Source organism: Pipistrellus kuhlii, unplaced genomic scaffold (genome assembly GCF_014108245.1).
Source record: "Pipistrellus kuhlii isolate mPipKuh1 unplaced genomic scaffold, mPipKuh1.p scaffold_m20_p_2, whole genome shotgun sequence".
NCBI classification, from domain to species: domain Eukaryota; kingdom Metazoa; phylum Chordata; class Mammalia; order Chiroptera; family Vespertilionidae; genus Pipistrellus; species Pipistrellus kuhlii.
In genome coordinates, this window is record NW_023425515.1 from 169,112,570 (window position 1) to 169,132,221 (window position 19,652).

Here is a 19,652-nt window from a genome sequence, read left to right on the forward strand (position 1 = left end):
CCTCACTCTTTAGGCATAGCCATTGTTATCAGTTTAGTGTATATTCCTTCAGGTCATTTTCTGTCAATGTGTGTGTCTACTTGTGGGTATACTAATATCAAATCATGCTATGCATACTATTATATGACTTGCTTTCTTCCCACTCGACAATATACTATAGGTATCCTTGCATGTAAGTACATCCAAGTCTATGTCATTCTTTTTAATGGCTGCCCCCTTTTAATTTGACAATCTTAATCAGCTGTGAATGGGAAAGCCAAATAATCAAGCTTATTAGAATTGTACCTAAGAAAGAGTAAATCGGCTCTGAGTGAAGGTTTGAAGAATTCTCTTAGGAGTAAAATGTGTTAACTTTAGTTCATGGACTTTGTAATGTTTATTTTGGCTATTCTGGGACTCTTTTTGCTTATTTCCTGGTTCACTGTGTTTTGGATAGCTGAGATAGTTGCTGGACACATGACCTATGAATTAGTGAGGTATTACATATTCAATTTACATTATATAATTTTTGCTATGGTTTTGTGGGGGGTTGCACTTAATTTTTCATTTAGATTATTTTTATAGACAGTGGTTATTTTTTCTAATTCCTAAGTGCTTGTATCATGATGCAGACTGTTGCATATAGTAACAGTTAAAAATATTTGGCTTGATGATTGACATAGGGCTTCTAACTATATCGTCTACTTATGAGGTGTCCACTGGATTTATGGGAACTCTATAAGCTGGTCTGAGGAAGCCTTTTACTATGAATGTACATTAAAGAACTGACAGCATCCTGTCCCTATAAATAATAAAATCCTATTTAGGATTTGCATAGAGTCTCCCTTCTGCCTTCATCTGCCATAATAAGGAGCTAATTCCTGTTGATTCCACATTTTAGATCTCACTATAATGTGTTCCCTCTTTTTCATGCCCACTGCCCCAGTACCTTGGATTAGGCTCTACTATATCTCAACTGAATTACATATACTAGACTTCTTAACCATTCTCCCTGCCTCCTGCCTAAACTCCACCTTGCTTACCCAGTAACTAGTACTATTTTTAAAACAGAAATCCTACCAAGTCATACCCCTGAGAAACCCTCAACGGATTTCTCATCATCTATAGGCTGAAGTCCACTTTCCTTAGTTTAGTATAGAGCCTTTTGTGATTTGCCCCACTTCTAACTATGTCTTGCTACTCAGTGCCTCATACTTTCGTTTCTAGGGAAATCAAGTGGCTTATTAGTTCCTCTCACACACCACACAAGAGAGTTGTCAATAAATTCTTGTTAAATGAATGAATGAAACACATTATGTAGCTAGAGTGACTAGTCAACCTTCTTTGCCCAGGATGTTCCTTCTTCACACCTGCCACTCCAGTGTAATTATTAATAGTGCTTCTTCTCACTGTCAAGCTTGTCTCAGACCAATGAACAACATGGTCACGCTAAATTATAGCAGTCATCGCGTTGTTTTCTAACTCTAGTCTTTTCTACTAGATGGTGAGCTCTTTGGGGCAGAAATTTTATTTGTTCATTTTACTTTTTAAAAATATACTTTTAAAAATTATTTCAGAGAGGAAGGGAGAGGCAGAGAGAGAGAGAGAGAGAGATAGAAGCATCAAGAGAGAGAATCATTGATTGGCCACCTCCTGCTTGCCCCCCATTAGGGATAGAGCCTGAAGCCCAGGCATGTGCCCTGACAGAGAATTAAACTGTGACCTTCTGGTTTACAGGTTGACGCTCAATCACTGAGCCATGCCAGTTGGTTTGTTCATTTTACTTTTATATCCTCATTTATTTATACAACTAAGATCGACACTGTTAGATGTTGAGGTATAATGATGAATAAAGCAAACATGGTTCTTGCCCTCATGAAGTTTACAGTCCAGCAGGAAAGAATAATCTAGTGAGAAGAGTAGTGCTTCAACCAAGAAAAGCTACTGTATGAATGAGTGACTAAACATGATTAAAGACTTAGAGGTTTCTGAACAAACAACCCTGATCCAATGAATTACAGAGACAGAAATGACAAAAACCTCTAGGTTGGTCAAATTAACCATTTACTTATAAGAGTTGGTAACTAAAAATTTAAAATACAAACAACACATGTAAACATAAGCATACATAATAATTAGATGCTACCTAATGTTAAACATAAGAAAAGAGGACCATGAAATAATAGCAAAGATGAGAGTTCTAGGGCTCTGTGTTTTCAGACAATTTACAAGCCCATGCGGTTCTTTTCAGGGTAGATTATCAGTATATACTACCCTCCCCACTCCCCACCCGTGTTTTTTTCTAGATGAGAAATCTGTAATTACAGAAACTGAACCACAGAAGAAAGGAATGATTTTTTAAAACCAGGATTAGATTTTGGTTGGGCTTTGCTTTCAGAGCTAGAACTACCTGCTATTCTAGACTTTTTAATCAGGTTCCCGTGGGCAAATTACAAAACTCTTTCAGCCTCAGTTTCCTCTTCTATATATAAAATAGTGATAATATTATCTCCAGAATTAATCTGAAGATTAAATGAGATTATGCAAGGGCATTTAGTCCTGAAACCCAGCTCCTACGAGGCACTGGGGGGATGTTAGGTCTCCATCCATTTCCCCTATTTGTCTTCTGTATGTGGTGAATTAAACGGTGACATAAAATGATTTGAGAAGAACGAACTATAAATATAAACACCAATAAAAATGTTAATGCTCAAACCTGAGTGCTCAACTAGGTCCTCTCTATCCCTTCTAAAAGTATTAGTTGTATTTATATTCACTTGTTACCTTATTACTATAGGCAAAGACCCAGAGAAGCATTCAGGAGCCAATCAGGAAGTAAGATTTTTCTGGGGGGGAGGCATAGTTTATGAGGGAGCCAGGATTTGAGGGTCATTTAGCTGCAGTGGGTGTCAGTCTTAAAAGATTAACCCATCTACTCTTGGTCACATTTGGATCAAGAAAGCAAGAAGGTCAAAATACCATTCATTTACTGTAGATCTTTATTTGGGGTGGGGATCTCGGGGGAGAGTAGGGACTTTGAACAAAAGCAAGAGCTCTCTTCAGTTTACAGTATCTCTCCCCTCCAAGACTTTGGACCTCTCTGGTGAGGGCCAGCAGGTTTGTTCTCCAGGAGTGCCCTGGGTCTGGACTCCATTTCCCAGAGTCCCTTAGTGCCCTAATGTATTCAGTGCTCAGAGTGCCTGTATGTGTGTGAGTGTGAGAGAATGTGTGCGTGCGCCCGTGAGTGTGTGTGTGTGTCTCCGAGTCCCTGGGAGAGTGGAGGCTCATTCACTGATTAGAGCCAGCGCTGAGAGGCAGCACTGCTCCTTCTCTCACACCAACCGAGTCTCTTAATCTGTACATGCAATCCCAGGCAGCTCGCGCACACAGACCCGGGGCCAGCCGCCTGCTGCTGCTGCCGCTGCCGCCGCCGCCGCCGCCGCCGCCGCCGCCGGCCCTGCGCACCCGGGACTTTTCATGCACCACCCTCGCCGCCTCCTTCCCTCCGTGTCCTGAAAAGTGCGACCATTCTCCCAAGGCATTTACACGGCAAGTATGGAGACACAGAAAGGGGTGTGTGGGTGTGTGTGCACACCCCAGAGGGGTGGGCGCGAGGGCCGCCGGGCTGCTCAGGAACCTGGCTAACTTTCCGGGTCCGTTTGCTGGGGATTCGGGCGGCTCCCCGGACAGGGGCAGGGGCTGGGACCTGGACGGGTGCGTCTTAGATCTCCGCCACGGAGCCTCCCAGCATCCGTGCCCTGCGCGCCCTGTGCGCTGCCTCGCTCAAACTTTCCGTCTTGAGTTTTTCCTTAATGTGTTTTATTTGGGGGGCGCGAGGGGAGGGACCAGACGCGGGAATCGGACAAGTAGGGAGGGTGCGGGGACAGGGAGGGGAGCAGGACTTTTTTTTTTTTTTTCCTCTCTCCATCTTTTAATAAGCCCCATCCCCACTTTGTTTGGGTCCGTCTCCCCAGGCTCTCCGGGCTACCCCGCGGCGGTTTCCGGCGCGGCCGGGGCCGGGTGGTACTCGGTGGGGAGCCTGAAGCCGCGGGATGGGGAAGGGGCGATCCGGATGAGAAAGGACCCCGACCGCTCGCCCACACCACGCACTGCTGGCCCGGTGGGGTACCCGAGGAGAAACGGGGCGCCTCGGGCCTCGGGTGCGGGGCTCACTTTCCCAGCGGGGGCATGGAGGGAGGAGAAGGGATGGGGAGCCGCCGCGAGCTGGGAGGAGGCAGGTGCTGGCACCGAGGTGGCCCCTTCCGATGCCACCGGCACGCTCCCCGCTCCGCCCGGCTGGACCCGCCCGGCATGCGAGCAGCCCGGCCCGGAGCGGGTCTCCCGGGATTTTCGGGGCCGGGACTAGCCATTCTGCGGAGCGGGGTGGGAGGACCCTCACCTAGACAGCGGCCTGTGGCTCTTTTTTGTAGTTTTATTTTTTTTTAGCCTAGATTTACCTGCCTTCAACTGAGTCACAATTTCTCTTCCTCCGACTTGAGAACAAAACTTTTCAGCGAACACGTTGGTCGCTGCTGCGGCACCGCAGCCCTCGCGCCCCGCTCGCCCGTCAGCCCGGCCGGCCGAGCGACCTTCTCCGCCCGCAGCCGCCCCGCCGCCGCGCTCCCCAGCCTCCGGCCGCCCCCCTCCTCAGCCCGGGCTTTTCAGGGCTCGGCCCGAGCGGCTCGCCTTTGTGCATTGTAAGGCAAAGCCTTTTCTTCCAGGGCACACCGACTTGGGCGGAGAGCTTCCGTGGGGCCCCCCGGGCGAGGCCGCCCACGGCGGGAGGCCGGCGGGCCGTCCGAGGGGAAGCCCGCTCTGCCCTCCGCTCCCTGAGCTCGAGGCCCGCGTGGACCCCGGCCGAGTGGACCCCGGCGCGCAGGAGCCCCGAAGTTGTGGGGCCTCGGGCTGCCGGGAGGCAGAGAAAGAGCCCCCGCTTCCCGTGGAGAACGCGGGGCTTTCTCGGGCCCCGGCCGCGCCGATCGCGGCTCCAGGGGAGCCCCAGGGCCCAGGCCCTGAGCCGGACGCGCGTCGAGCCGGAGGAGGCTTGGGGCGGGGGCGCTGGCGGCGGGTCTCCGGCCCGGGGCGCCTCCCTGCCCCGGCAGCCGCGGAGAGGGGACACTCGGGCGCTCTCTGCCCTCGATGCCCACCGGCCACACCTCGCCTCTCGCCTCGGTCCCGGACTTGGCTGGAGAGGGCAGAGGAGTAAGGAGGGAACATAACGGAAAACAGGACGGGCGGGGAGGAAGCGGCAGGTCGGAATGGAGGGAGCGGGCGGGCCCGAGGTGTCCGGCCTCCCTCCGCCGGCCTCGGGGGTTCTTCCTGAGAATGGAAAAGGAGCCGAGGCGGGGGGAAGGGAGAAAGAGCGTCGAGGAAAAGCGAAGCGGCCGTCTTCCGTTCCCTTCCCTTCCCTCCCGGCCCGCGGGAACCCTGCACAAGTGGCCGAGTTGGCCGGCTGCGCTCCGGGGCGAGGCGGGGAAGGCCGAGGGCAGGGCGGCGCCGCCTCCAGTGACCGACGGGGCCGCGGCCGGCGCAGGGCGAGCGGGGATCACACCTGTTTAGAGGGAGGCAGAGCCCTCCCTCCCGCATTCCGGGCCCGGCTGCCCCGCGCCGGCCCGCTTTTCCGGAGACCCGATTCCGGGAGCCCCGCGGCTGCCCGGCGGAGCAGAGTCGCGCCGCGACGGGGCCCGGTGACCCGCGGGGAGGGGCTGGTCCGGGGCACAAGGTGCTGGGACTCGGATCGCAGGCAGCTTCATCCTACGAGCCGCTGCCCCGGAGCCCTGTCTGGCTGCGGACCCGGGCCCCTCGCACCTATCCGTTCTTCGCCGGCCGGCGCCCTCATCCCCTAAGTTACCCGCAGATTGTTTCTCGGGAGGAGCTGGTTGGGACCCAAAGTATTCTTTGTGCAAAAGAAAGGCAACCGAGAGCCGGTAGGAGAGGTCTGGCCAAGGAGGGGCGGCCTCGGCTCTGCGTTGGCCTGAAGTTGATGCAGGTTTCGCCTTCCCCTCTTCTTCCTCCGTTTTTTTCCTAAATGAGTTGCTTTTTCCCGGCTCAGACTCTCACTGGCTAAATTGTGCACAGCTCGCTGAGCCCGCAGCCCTGCGCTCTAGACAGGCAGACAGGCTGGGCTGTCTCGGAGTCGCACCCGTTAGCCAAGTCAGATCTGGGTCGGGGTCCAAATCTGGGGCCCACACCTGGCCACGTCTGATTCGCAGGCTTTGGCCCCAGCTCTGCGACCGTGCTAGCCTTGTGCTTCCTTGCATGTAGTGGTAAAATTTCTGCTAGAGTGTGTTTCCAGATACCCCGTGGGCATTTGGTGTGTGGGAATTCTCTTCTAAGGGAAGCAGTTTGTGAACTTAAAAAAAAATCCTTTTCTGAGTTCTTCCCACTCCCCTGTCCCCATTTCCCATTGTTCTTTGCTTTTTAAGTTGCCTGTTAATTTTTTAAAAGTTTATTTATGCCAAGGAAAAAATACCGTTTAATTTGTTCTATTATTTTCCTCCCTGGCTTTTGGAACCGGTTCAGAGACCACAGAAATGTCACCTGTTGTAGTAAGCAGAGGAGTGTTGTGTGTGCATTGTAATTGCCAGCAGAATGGTAGTTTGGTGGGCATTCAGAGCTCGGGCTCCCGGAGCGGCTTTGCAGCTTTCTTTGTGGCAGTCATTTGCAAGTGGGTTTCCTCCCAGCAGCACAGCAGCAGCGGCAGCTTCCTTCTACACCCATAACCAGCTCCGGTCAAGAAGCCCAGGTCCTGGACAGGGATGGTCAGAGGCTGGGACGGGAAACTGCCCACTCTGAGACGTTGCCTCTGGCTTTCGGTTTTTCTGTGCAAAAATGACTAGCTGGCTCAGGAGAGCGGGGAGCCCTGCGCATCAGCCCAGACACAGACATTTTCACGTTCTGAACGCCAGCTTCCCGGTTTCGTTTGTCTTGGTTCTGGCATGTGGAACCACGCAATTAGTGACCTCACTAATTATTCAGTTAGTTGGCGTTTTGTAATCACGTTAAACCAGGGTCGGGTGTGTGATTTAACAAACAAACGAACTCCCCACACTCGCACAGACCGGAATCAAACCCATCACGTCAAGGATTTGAAATTTTTAAAACTCGATATTTGTTGGTCCCTCGGTCCATCCTCGCTGCCTGCCAGACAATTCATTTAGCTTCGTGGATTGATCCCCCCTCCTTGTTTAGTTAATTCAACAAAGACTTTTTGCAATCTGTTTGGAGTTTGTCTGATGCCGTGGAAAAGTAGCTGATGATTTATTTGGTTGCTTTTCGATTTCTGTCTTCAGCCCTTCTTTCTCCTCCTTTCAGCAGGGATGTCAGCTGTTATTACTTCCTATTGATCCCTTTGCAGAGTGAGAAGTGAACTAAAATTAATGTCAATTCCACTGCTCGGATCAATAGCTGGAGTTATTTTAATCTGGATTTGCACGAAGTGCTAAATTAAAAAAAATCAGCATAGAGGCAGAAAAGTAACAGTTACTTACTTTCCCTTTGCCCGGTTCTTTACAGTCACCCAAATGCTCCATCAAGCTGATTATCTTACAATCCATATTTTTTTAATTAAGAGGGTCAGTTAGTTTTCTTATTTTGGGTTCTGTGTTTAAACCCATGACATTTTGACATTGGGAGTGTATTAACTATAGATTTTCATAATGACTGTGGTCTGCTGAAGCCTCCTCTGTACAAGTTGCTAATGTGAGCAGGGGGTAAGAAAGAAAAAGGAGAAGGAAAACACTCTCCCTCCCCCCACAGAGACCAGCACCCACGCAGTGGCGTAAGGGAGATGTGGCCTGAACAAATATCGTTGATTTATTTTCAGCATAATGAAGTTTTAAATGAATAACCAGGTTTGAGTGATTCACCGTGTTCTGTTGGAGTGTCCGGTGCTGTCGCCAGATTACTAATTTATGAAACTCATTTAACGTAATGAGGTGATCCAGGAAGTAAAAATAGAAAGCAAATCCTCTGGGTGATTGGCTATTTTGGGGGAGAAACATTCACCCGCTTACCCCCAGTGTATTAAGTTTGCCCTTTTCTCCAGCTTAACTCATATCATATTGCTCGTTGATGGACAAGTAGTTCTATCTGTTATGAAAAGCTGGTTAGAACCCTTGGAACAGCCCTAGACCCACTTTCAGAGCATCCATGTTGCATGGCTATTAGTCGGCCTTGAACAGCCAAGAGCAGGATTCCCAGACTTGTCAGGCTAACTGGCTGTCCTTGGCAGACCATTCCCTGCACTGCTATAACTTGACAGGAAAGTTATTTAAAATTTGGAAGAGAGAAAAATCCGTTAATGTGAGATACATAATCTGGTAATTTAGCAATGATGTCTATAAGGAAAGATGCCAAATGAGGAAGCAGTCTGATGGTGTGCACTCATCTTCCCAATTAATAACAGCCATTGACATGTCTACTACAGGATGGGAGAAGGAAATACTCTCTTTGCACTGCATTAAGCCAGGAGGATTCATCTACAGTTTAACTGAGGTTTTTCTATTTGAGGGAGGACCAACGATAGATACTCCATTATCTAGGTAGTTTTTTTTTGTTTTGTTTTTTTTTTAAGGAGGGGGTAAATTTTATTTGAGGCATGACTCAACTGAAAGATTATAACTTGTAGCAGATGATTATTTTGGTTGCACTTTGAGTTTTACTTCAGTTTCTATTTCGTGTATATATTTGAATAAGTCCTACTATTTCATCTGTGTCACCCAGACTTTTGATATATAATCCTTCTCCCACTTCCCACTAAAGATAAATTTTGAAATGGAATCAGTGGCTGTGAAAATGCACGACCTAAATTTAAAAGAGAAATTGAAAGAAGTCGCCTCGAACTCCAATTTGTCCCAGAGGCCTTCATTGGACATCAACTCTGAGCAGGCCAACTAGCCGGGCAAAATAAGTCGGAAATTTGGTTAACATTTTCCTTTAAATGTTAATGGCGAATCCAAAGCAGTTTACAGACCTACTTAAGAGTGAGTGCATTAGTAACTAAAATTACCGATCCGTTCTTTGCTGCCCCTGGAAGACAGACGCTGCTAGAGAACATATGCCAAAGGCACCCATTACGTTTTTAAATATTGTCAGAGACGCCAGGCATTTTATTGATGAAGGTCTTGTTCCTTCTCAGAAGAGAGAAAGCCTGTGTGATGAGAGAGGGGCATGCAGCAACAATAATGTTGCTGTTATTGGTTCACACAGCACTTCTTTCTAGAAACAGTCTTAGATGATACATGAAGATACGTGTTTATGCATGTGCCAGCGCGTGTGATTTATCCACACGTACAATTTGTACCACCGAACATGTACAGATGTTCATGGCCTGGATGTGCTTGATTTAGGGGTTTTTCATGATCAGGGCGTTGTTAGGGGAGATGAAGAGAGGACTCATACATGGGGGGCGGGGAGGGCCATAGAGGTGGATCCTGGCCTCTGTTTGAGCATCAGGCCTGCCATGAGCGGGGTATGCAGGTGGAAGCCCTTTAAAATATAGACCCCACCTAATCTACTGGGTGACTTGGTCTTCCAGAGCTCATTTGCTCAGGGAATAGCGTACGTGGAGGTTTTATGATTTTTTTTTCCTTTGCTGGGCTCAGGCGCATTTCACCCGGAACGTGTAGGGACCAAAGTCAGCTACGCGTACATCACAGTAAGTTGTCTATTGATTTTCCTGAATGGAAATGGTCTGACGCTGCTGCCCACCGGCTCCTAAAGCCCGTGGTGTCTCTTGCCCGAGCATCTATAAGCCAGAGGGATGGTGTTGCAATCACTTAGGGTTTCCTCTGTTTTCCTCCCCCCTAACCTCTCTCCCCCCTCTTTTTTTTCCTCTTTGCTGTTTCTGCAGGTCTTAGAAGGGGATGATTCCCCAGTAACGTTCCCTGCCCTGATCCAAGGTGCCCTCGGCCTCCCTCCCGGCTGCTTCTCGTGTGACGCGGGCCCCAGAAAGGAACTCCGATGGACTTACACCGGGCAGCCTTCAAGATGGAGAACTCATCCTACCTCCCCAACCCGCTGGCCTCGCCGGCGCTGATGGTCCTGGCGTCCACGGCCGAGGCCAGCCGCGATGCCTCCATCCCTTGTCAGCAGCCACGGCCCTTCGGGGTCCCGGTCTCGGTAGACAAGGACGTGCATATTCCATTCACCAACGGTTCCTACACCTTCGCCTCGATGTACCATCGGCAGGGTGGGGTGCCTGGCACTTTTGCCAACCGAGATTTCCCCCCTTCTCTACTACACCTCCACCCCCAGTTCGCTCCCCCAAATCTAGATTGCACTCCAATCAGCATGCTGAACCACAGCGGTGTGGGGGCCTTCCGCCCCTTTGCTTCCACTGAGGACAGGGAGAGCTACCAGTCAGCCTTCACGCCAGCCAAGAGACTGAAGAACTGCCATGACACAGAGTCTCCCCACTTGCGCTTCTCAGATGCAGATGGCAAGGAATATGACTTTGGGACCCAGCTGCCATCTAGTTCCCCTGGTTCCCTCAAGGTCGATGACACTGGGAAGAAGATCTTTGCTGTCTCCGGCCTCATCTCGGACCGAGAGGCCTCATCTAGCCCAGAGGACCGGAATGACAGATGTAAGTACTTTGTGCGAGCCTTCCCTACCCTCGGAGAGCCCTGCCTTACAGTAGCGTTCAACAGGTCGTGGCCTTCTTCCTGTTCCTACTCATGGGAAGGCCCAGCTCCTTCCCATTCCGCGGCTGTGGAGTACTAACCTTTGCTTGTCTCTGTCAGTAAGCATTGAGAGTTCTGGAGGAAATGTTTGCCTGAAGGTAGCCACAGGCAAGTTGACCTCCGCAATACCTTTCTCTCCAGGGCGTGATTAGCTTGTTCCCTGGGGACCTGGAGTGAAGGGGGGTGGGGGTGCCATGTAGGGTACCAGAGTGAATGTTATTTCATTGGAAAGTGTAGGTTCCAAGGGAATTAGTGGGGGGGGGGGGAGTTTGAGAGGGGGCTGAAGAAACTCATCCATCCCTCTTCTCTTTGCTGTCCTCATTTTGCTTCTCTGATCTCAGTATTATATTTTAGCTTCTCCATTGTATCACATGCAGTGGACTCCATGTGATTTTATTGTCACTACTCTCAGCCCTTGTCCACACCGGGCTATTTTTTTCAGAGCAGGACAGAGGCGTCGTCAATCACCATAAAACAGCTGCGTTTTCCTTGCAATCGCAAGGCTAGAAAGCTGACTTCTCTTGGGATTTAACAGGTTTGCTGGATGCTTATTATGGGGCCCACTTTTAGGACTAGACGTGGTTGACCCATGTGACTGCTCCATATTTGATGTTCACAATTATTATTAATTTCTGCTCAAGCTTTCTCATGTTCTCCAAGTGCCTTTTGGGGCTCTGGCTACCCTCACTAATAGTTGGAACTCCACCTTGATTTGGAACTTGTAGACTCCGACCGCTGAACCCTGCAATCTTCTCATCGAATATAATAGAATATAATCAGGAAATAATTGTGTTTTAGAGCTTTGGGGCTGTAGGTAGACAGAGCAGTTCTCTTCAAGTCTGGTGAAAATTTATGAACTGAGGGTGTTTTCCCACCCAAGCCTTTGTTCTAAGCTTTGCTTCATTTTGTTTTCTTAAGAAAACTACATCTGAGGTTTGCTTTCCCCCGCTTCTCTGTTTCTTGTGCTCCCGTCCTCTCTGTAACTACCAACACGAATACCATTTTTCTCCCTCCTCTCTTTATGATGCCGAGGAGAGTAATAGAGACATTGCAGTTCTCTCCCCTGTCGGCACTGCTTCCTCAGGCTGTCTCCTTGAATTAGGCACTGTGTTAACTTTCCTGCGCTAAAAGGCATCTGCCTAAACCCGGCGTACCTTTTCAATAAAAGTCATCATAAAAATCAACCTGCCTTGTAAATCCATCGCTCTTTGGTTTAGAAATATCTTGCAAGGGTGTCTTTTATGTCAGCCTCTGTAAGCCCGAGACCTCCCCATTAACGGGAGAAGGCTGCTGTGTGACAGCTCCGCTGCCCGTGCTTTTAGTTCCTCTTCCACCTTTTGCCTTTCCGTGCGGCCGATGCGTGTGTTATGATCCTGCTTTTTGGATGTACCTGCTGAACATAGGCTGGCTTTGTGCTGGTCTGTTTCATTTCATTTCAGTTTAGTTTTCATTTGTCAATGTGCAAGTGTCCAAGGCTAGCTGTCATCTGACCTCTGGCTAAAACTGCCCTGGATGAGGGTGTGACAAATTCTGCCCCCCCCCCCCCCCTTTTTTTTTTTTCCTGCAAATACAAGTCGAAAACAAAACCCTCTTCAAAAATAGTGTGCCACAAAGTAACATCTGCAGATGGAGATTCCTTTCTTCTCTGCTAACATATCCAGCTTGTCTCCATCCATCTTTTCAGCCCAAACCTGTATCAGACCCCCAGAGCCAGGAGGAAGCTTGTTAGTCCAGTCAGAACTCATAGGTGTGGATATCCATTCCCCTCCGAGTGTCAAAGCCATAACTCTTCTGTTTGCCCGGCCTGCATTGTGCGCTGGTGCCATCCCCCATGGAGATGGATCCCTCACACAGGAATACGCCTGGGTGGAGAAAAATTAAATGAGTCTGTCTCCCAAAGTGAAATGGAATTCTGACCTTGGAATTAATGAGATTCTGATCAGAAGGTTGGAGAAACTTCTTTATTGCAAATTGTACCATTACATAAATTGGAGCCCATTCTCCCTCTATTTGTTTAAAATATCCCTCTTTCAGAGAGTAGTTTGTGTTCTCTTTTTTTCCCCCCTCCTACACAAATATTCAGCCTATGGGTGTCGTGTGAGTGTGGGACGTTTGTATACCCACATGAGTATCTGGAGTTGCCTTTGGGACTGATCCTTCGCAAAAAAGAAAGGTGCCAAGAGAAGAGGAGACTGCCAGCGATAACCCTGGATCTGCGCTCCTCTCTTTCCTTTCCTTGGGCAGGGTGGCAGCAGTCACAGGGTGGGACTGCGCAGCATCTGTGCTTTTGATTCTGAGTGTTTGGAAGGCAGGAGACACAGTTTTCTGCCTGGAAGGGTTGAAGAGGCCCCGTGACAAAGTCTGTAGCAGCTTCCTTGGCTCTTGTCATATGTTGATGTGTGTCAGAATATTTATGGCCTGTTTTATGTAAATACATACTTAAGGGCCGTTAGAAGGCCTGATTATTCCCACTAGATGCCTTTCAGGCCCTCCCTACAGAACCATTTTTGAAATAAGTAATATTTCTCAGATAATCGAGTGACAGTATACAAGACTGCTTCCAAAGGGAGAGCTGGAGGGGCAGATGGGGCAGGGAGGGGGAGGGGAAGGCAGGAGGAGAGAGAATAGAAAGTGTTCAAAAGAGTAAAGTAATAGGGTAAGCGCCTTTTGCCCAGACTGCCAATATAATAAAATAGAAACTGTATATATTTTAGTTTTTATTCTTAAAATTTAGAGTTGATTTCTGATATGGTTGATTCATTTTTCAGTTCTCTTCATCTAAACAATTTTTTTTCATGAAGTGTAAAAAATGTTTTATTAAATTCAAGTAAAACTCCTAAATAAGCATTTAGCAGGGGTGGTGGTGGTGGTGGTGGTGGTGGTAGTGGTGTTACCGGGTTGTGTGTGTCCCTTACATAGAGAAGTTTTATGACTGAGTTTTGGTCAATGAAAAATCAGTTTTACAATGGAAACACTGACAGTTTTTACTGTTGCAGCCGCCCCCTATTCACACACTATGTCCATATGCAGATATGTCCACATGTGAGAGCATTTGAGAGAGGGGCCTGCAGACATGGTGTAATGTACACACGTTCTTTCCTTCCATCTGAGCGCTGGTAGGCAGGATTTCTTTTGTGATTAAATATCCATTTTTTTTGTAGGAAAAAAAAATGTAGCTATTTGGGTAAAGTATTGTGTCTCCTAGTACATGATTCCTGTTTGCTTGCCTGTTCATCTTACTTGGCATCACAGGTGCTTCCCAAGGTAGGTGTTGGGCTCTATGGAAAAAAAGAAGCCTTTACTCTACAGGACTGACTTATTTGCCCTGGAAAAAGGGAGAAGTATTTTGCGAGAAGCCGGTTCAGTTCGTGGAGGAAGCGTAATTCCCCGGGAAGGGGACTGAGGTAACTCCTGTTTATTGTCACTCCCTGAACCAGTCTCCCAGGGCTCCTTGTCCAGGGAAATGATGCTAAAATTTATGGACCAATTACAAATAGCCCACGTGTGTCTTACATATGAAGTGTCTACAGATATGTTTCCCAGGGCTTTTAAAATAAACATTTCCTCATTAAGGAAACTTTACAACAAAGGGAAGATACGCATTGTCTGCTGCCTTGTGCTAGAATCTTTGTATTTATTACCCCCCCTTAGTACCCTGGCTCTTATCACGTTCATTTCCTTATTTCCTTTGGACCACCCCTGTGCCTGGATTTCTGTCTGAGTGACACAGTCTTGGGCCAGCCTGACAGTCAACCCTCTCAGCTTGGCTTGTGTGCATGCTTTTGAGGATTGAGAGGGACCAGAACTGTCCGTGTGGAGCGAGGACTGGCCCCACCTTCTGGCTCACCTCAGGGATGGGCACTGACAGCACGTGACCCTCCTACCTTGGCCTCTCCTACTGTTAGGCAGATTCGCAAGGTAGGTAGGAAACTGGTAGCTCACAGCAACTGCAGAAGGTCCTACTTTTGTTCTCTGATACTAAAAGGCCTGAGTAGAAAATGGTATTTTGTACTTTGAAATGTGCCTTATAAAGGCATGTGCCATTTAAGACCCTGTGTTCTCAGACTCAAATAGCTGAGGGTACACAGGCCCCAAGCAGCCCAGACTGAGGAGGGTCAGCTCCATCCTAGGGGGCGTTGTTAGGGGGGATACTTCCCAAGGGCCTGGGACGGGGTTGGACAGGGACCCTAATTTGGGCTTTTAGGAGAATTCTTCTTGCCGGAAAGAATGTTTGGGGGCAGTTCTCGGGTCACCAGGCTGACCTCCTGGATTGTAGCTGGAGCAGATGACCACTGTGAAAGGGTCAGCAAATCACCAGACCGAGATGGGTCAGATGGTCCCCCCTCCGCTGGCTGCGCAGACCTAGCCAGCCTGATTTGCTGCTCAGCTGCTCCCCGGGTTCTCCCGGAGTCCCTTTAAGAACTCCTGTGATGTGTGTGGTTGGTTGTTCACTTCCAACACAGTCGTGGAGACTCCTTTTCATGCTGCTGGGTTTAATTGTCTTGTCGGGATAAAGAAATGTTTGCACAGCTAAAGTGGGGCCGGGCTGGACGGGAGCGGTCCCTGATGGCTGCAGAGCAGCTGGCCTGGCTTGGCTCGGCGCTCTGCCCGCCCGCCCGCCCGCCCGCCCGCGGCTGGGCTCGCTCCCGCCCCGGCTCTCGCTCCCCCGGTCCTCGCTGCACGCCGCGCCGCTCCGGTCGGCGGCTGCCTCCTCGCACGGCCAGAATGCCTAATCACCATGGTGAGAAAACGGACACCGCAGCCGTCCTCCCTCCTCGCCCGCGCCCGCCCTCCCTCCCTCCCGTCAATTGTCATGCAGAAGCGATCGGGCTGCCTTTTCCTCGCGGGCGGCCGCCCGCCAGCCCCTCGCGCCCCCGGCCACAGGGGGGCTGGTCATTGATCGTCCGGGGGAGGGGGGCCTGGCACGGAGAGACAGGACGCAGGGCCGGGGGAGTGAGGACCATCGAGGGGGCCCCCTCGGCTCCCTGGAAAAGGACCCCCCAGCCTCCGCCGTGGAGGTGGCTTGCGAGTGGTTCCAGACACGCTGGTGACTTTGCCGTCCCGCGGCCGGTCTGGGAGGCTGCGTGCGGGAGAGGTCCCCGCGCTGCCCCGGGCGGGCCCCGCACCCCTTGCGGCCGCCCCCGCGGTCCCGGCCCCAGGGCGGGCCTCGTCCCCCACCCCGGGCCCGCCCCGCCCGCCACGTCCCTCGGCCCCCGTGGCACTCGGAACCGAGCTCCCGGTCGGTTTCCTGGACGCTGAGCCACAAAGACAGTGGGGACGGGAGGAGGGTGACCCTGGAGGGGGCACGCCCACGCGGATGCCGGGGTGACGAGGCCCCGGCGGGAGGTGCAGGTGGGCGGGGGGAGGAGGAAGGGGGCCAGGGGTGGCCGCTGTGCGGGGAGGGGCCGTGGGGGGAGACGGGGTGCAGGAGTGGGAGGAGGCATTGGGCAGGGCCCGGGGCGCGCTGGGGAGGGAGGATGGACGTGCACTCGCGCATCTGGAGCGAGCTGTTCCCTCGGCGGGCGCTGCAGATTGGAAAAGCTTTCCCGTCTTGCAGTTCAAATCCGTGCAACGTTCCGGGGACGTCTCCCAGGTCCCGGGCGTCGCGAATCGGGAGGATGGCCGGTGCTCGGGGCGAGGCGAGGCCGATCGCCCGTGGCCGTCAGAGAGAGGCCCGCAGCCGGCACCGCGGGGCCCGTCCAGGCTGGGCGATCTCTGGGACTCTGCCCACCGGGAGCTTTCCGGGGCTGCAGTCCGGTCAGCGGCCCCAGGTTGATTATTTGGTGCCTTTTTTTGTTTTGTTTTGTTTGAAAACAAAAACACACACATTGTATCCAAATAACAAAAGTTGCTCTCCCTCCCCACCCACCCTCTTTCCTCATTAGGCAAGGAAAAGGAAACTGAAAAATAGAATTGTTTTATACTGGTTTTTCTTACTTTTAACGCTTATTAGCTACTCCCACCTGGTTAATACATATTAGCACACTTTGAAATGTATTCTTTGTAAATACTCAGGATTTGGAGCTACAATAATAAAATTTAACAGTTATATTTTAATAATTTTTTTCATATTTTTATATTTTAACTATTATTAACCACATCTGTTGGAATGTACGCTTTGCAAATGTGTGGGATTTAGAGTGATGATACTTTTTTTTTGGTAAAATCCACATGATTTTAACACCAAAATAACAATGCTTTTTGGATTTTAATATGCTCTTCCAACAGTTTAACAGCATTTCTCTGTGCTGTTTTACCCTCTTAAAGAGAGATGAACTACAGACTTAAGTATAACTTATTGCTATATATCAGCTAAACTGCCTTGAAAAAAACTTCAATACCATTTACATTGTGACATTTGTGGTTGAATAGAGAGGCTCAACATGTATGCCACAGGGAGGGAATTTGTGAATACCTCTATCTTTGGGCAAAGGGGAGAATTTTCTACAAAAGAACTTTCACTTACTTTCTCTCTTATGCCTTTTTGAGGGAAAGATCCTGAATTGAGCCTGAATTGAGACTATGGGGCTGTGGTATGAATCAGCAAACGTGGTAGATGCTAAGTAAACAGCAGTAATTTATTCCCTCCCAGCCTTACCCAGTAGATCAGATATTTCTATTATCTTAATCACACTTTAGTTCTAGTATTACAACTTTTTTTGCATTTATGCCAATCACATTGAAGGTTTCAGTAAGTGTTAGTTTAGTATTGAATAAGTTGGTGGTGATGACTATAATCTAATTTTTACTTTAAGTTTTTATCAATTCGTCACTCTTCAGCACTGTACCGGGTAGCATCTATAAGACTGCTCTCCCAAAGGCATAAAGGTTTATGGAAAGAAAGGAGGAATTTATTTATGTCTTGAGGTTGATAATAACAAAGGTAGGTAGAGAGATTTTTTTAAGACATAAGTGAAATTTTCTGTCTCAAATAGAGACTTATTTTGTTAATTATATTGGCTACTAAAACAATCATAACTTTAAAAAGAATCTAAAACTTGCTTTTCTTTCCTAACACTCTAGAAACCTAAAGTTGGAGCATTTTCCCTTCCCAAATGTTTTCCCACAGCAATTACATTCCCTCAAATACAGATCTGCTTTTGGTGTGTATTTTAGGTGAGGGGCGGGGGGCGCATGTGGGGGGGAGTTCTCACCTACATCCTGGCTGAAGCTAGAAATATACGAGTGGCATGAGGGCTTTGTAGACACATATAACCATTGGGCCATTCGGACATTTGAAGGTCCCCGTTCTCAGTAGAATGTGTTCTGACTGAAGATGACCTGGAGGAAATGAACGTTCTGTTTTTAGGGGAGTCCATTCTGTTTAGCAGACATAAGCTTTAGGAAAGCCCAGAGCTGTGTGTGTGGAGAAGGAACCTGTCTCAGTCTCATGAGAAATCAAGCCCAGTAAAGCCTGGGTGTGACTCACCAGACAGGGCTTGTCTTTTTCCACTGAAATTCATTTGCAGGCTGAGATGTATGGCTTTGCATCTATCTTAGAACCGCGGGCAGTCAGGAAGACGGAGGGAGGGGGAAAGGGCCAGCTCTGAGAGGCCTTTGCTTTATCTTCAGGTGTATGGATTCCCATTTAGGCGCCAGCTAACCCTATACGGCTCTCATTTGACCTTCCTTTTGGGGGTTTGACTTAAACCAAGTCAGAGTGATCCAGCATACTAAATACCTGTTAAAAGAGAATAAATGCTGTATTTGCCCCCTTTGAGCCACAACTTGAGGGTGTTTCAGATCAAAGGTGGGGCGGCAATATAACATAATGATGAGTTCAGCCTCTGGAATGAAATTCTGACCCTTTAGCTTACTTTCTCTGTGACCCTGGGCAGATTACCTAACCTCTCTGGGCCTCAGTATTCTCACCTGTAAAGTGGGAATCATACAACCGTAAAGGGTTGTTGTGAAGGACTGATTGAGATTAAGTACACTGATAATGCTTAAAGCAGTGACTCACACATACTAATACATAATGACTATTATTATTTCAAAGACAATAAGCTGGTATCATCTTCATTGTCAAAAGCACTGATATGGCCCAACCCAGGGTCATTAACACCTAGCATGTATGTAGGATCCATTCGCACGTGTGCCTGATAGCAAAGCAGGAGGGAGAAAGACTCAGAACCCTTTTCTGTGACAACCAGCTGCTTTTCCTCCCTTCATTGTTATCCATCCACCAGGATTAGCCCTGGTGTCCTTCTGACATGCTTCCTTCTTCATTTTATTTAGAAAGAAGGACTAATAGGGATTTATTTATTTAAAAGGACTTGACTAAGGTTAGATATCTAGGCAGTGACTAAGGTTAGATATCTAGACAGTGACTCAGGTTAGAAAATCTGAATCTCATCATATTTCCTTATTATGAATTTTGTATTATCAGATATTACTTGAAATACATGGGCCATTAGAATTTGTGTGTGATAGAGATTTGGACGACATATAATCAGATTTGCTATAACGGTATTTGACTGGTGTTAGAATTCAAAGCCGCAGAGTTTCAAGTATGTCCTTAGATTTTAAGCTATACAGGCACTTTTACCCTCCTTGCCTGTGTGAGAGAAATCTGTGAACCTTCCCCCATCTGTGTGTGTCACAGTCCCACAGCATGATGGATTGTCTCTGCTTGGGGGAGGCTTAGGATGGGGCTTGAAGGGGCCTTGTAGGTCAGGAGAGAAATACAGCAGCAGGACTGAGCTGGGCTGGAGGGGGTGGGGGGGATTAGCAGGGGAAGGGGAGGGCAAAGTTGGGCGGGGATGGCCTCTTCCATAGTGTCTGTGTGCATTCTCTTAGGAGTAAAAGAGGGCTGTCCATTATTACCCTGAGCGCACAAATAAACTCAGTGTTTTTTCTCTTTGTAGAGAGAGGGCCCTAGGGGGCTCAGGCATACTAAAAAACGACTCTGCATGTCCGTTTGAGAGGATAGGAGTGAGAAAGACTGCCCCTCTGCCCGAGGACCTTAGATTTGAGTCTGTTATTTAG

The 19,652-nt window shown here is 49.0% G+C and overlaps 1 protein-coding gene across 6 annotated transcripts in view; it reads left to right on the top strand.

The window, feature by feature from the left end:
- The first annotated feature begins 3,173 nt into the window (after window positions 1-3,173).
- The window catches only part of RNF220 (ring finger protein 220), a 224,633-nt gene continuing 208,154 nt past the window's right edge, over window positions 3,174-19,652 (top strand). For 2 of the 6 annotated variants that reach the window (XM_045584749.1, XM_045584751.1), the window contains exon 1: window positions 9,892-10,567. In XM_045584749.1, coding sequence (XP_045440705.1) covers window positions 9,943-10,567 — 625 coding nt within the window. In that variant the 5' untranslated portion in view covers window positions 9,892-9,942. Of the gene's footprint in view, window positions 3,529-9,832; window positions 10,568-19,652 lie in introns of those variants that run through there. The other 4 variants (XM_036444488.2, XM_036444486.2, XM_045584750.1 and 1 more) reach the window with 4 other exon arrangements.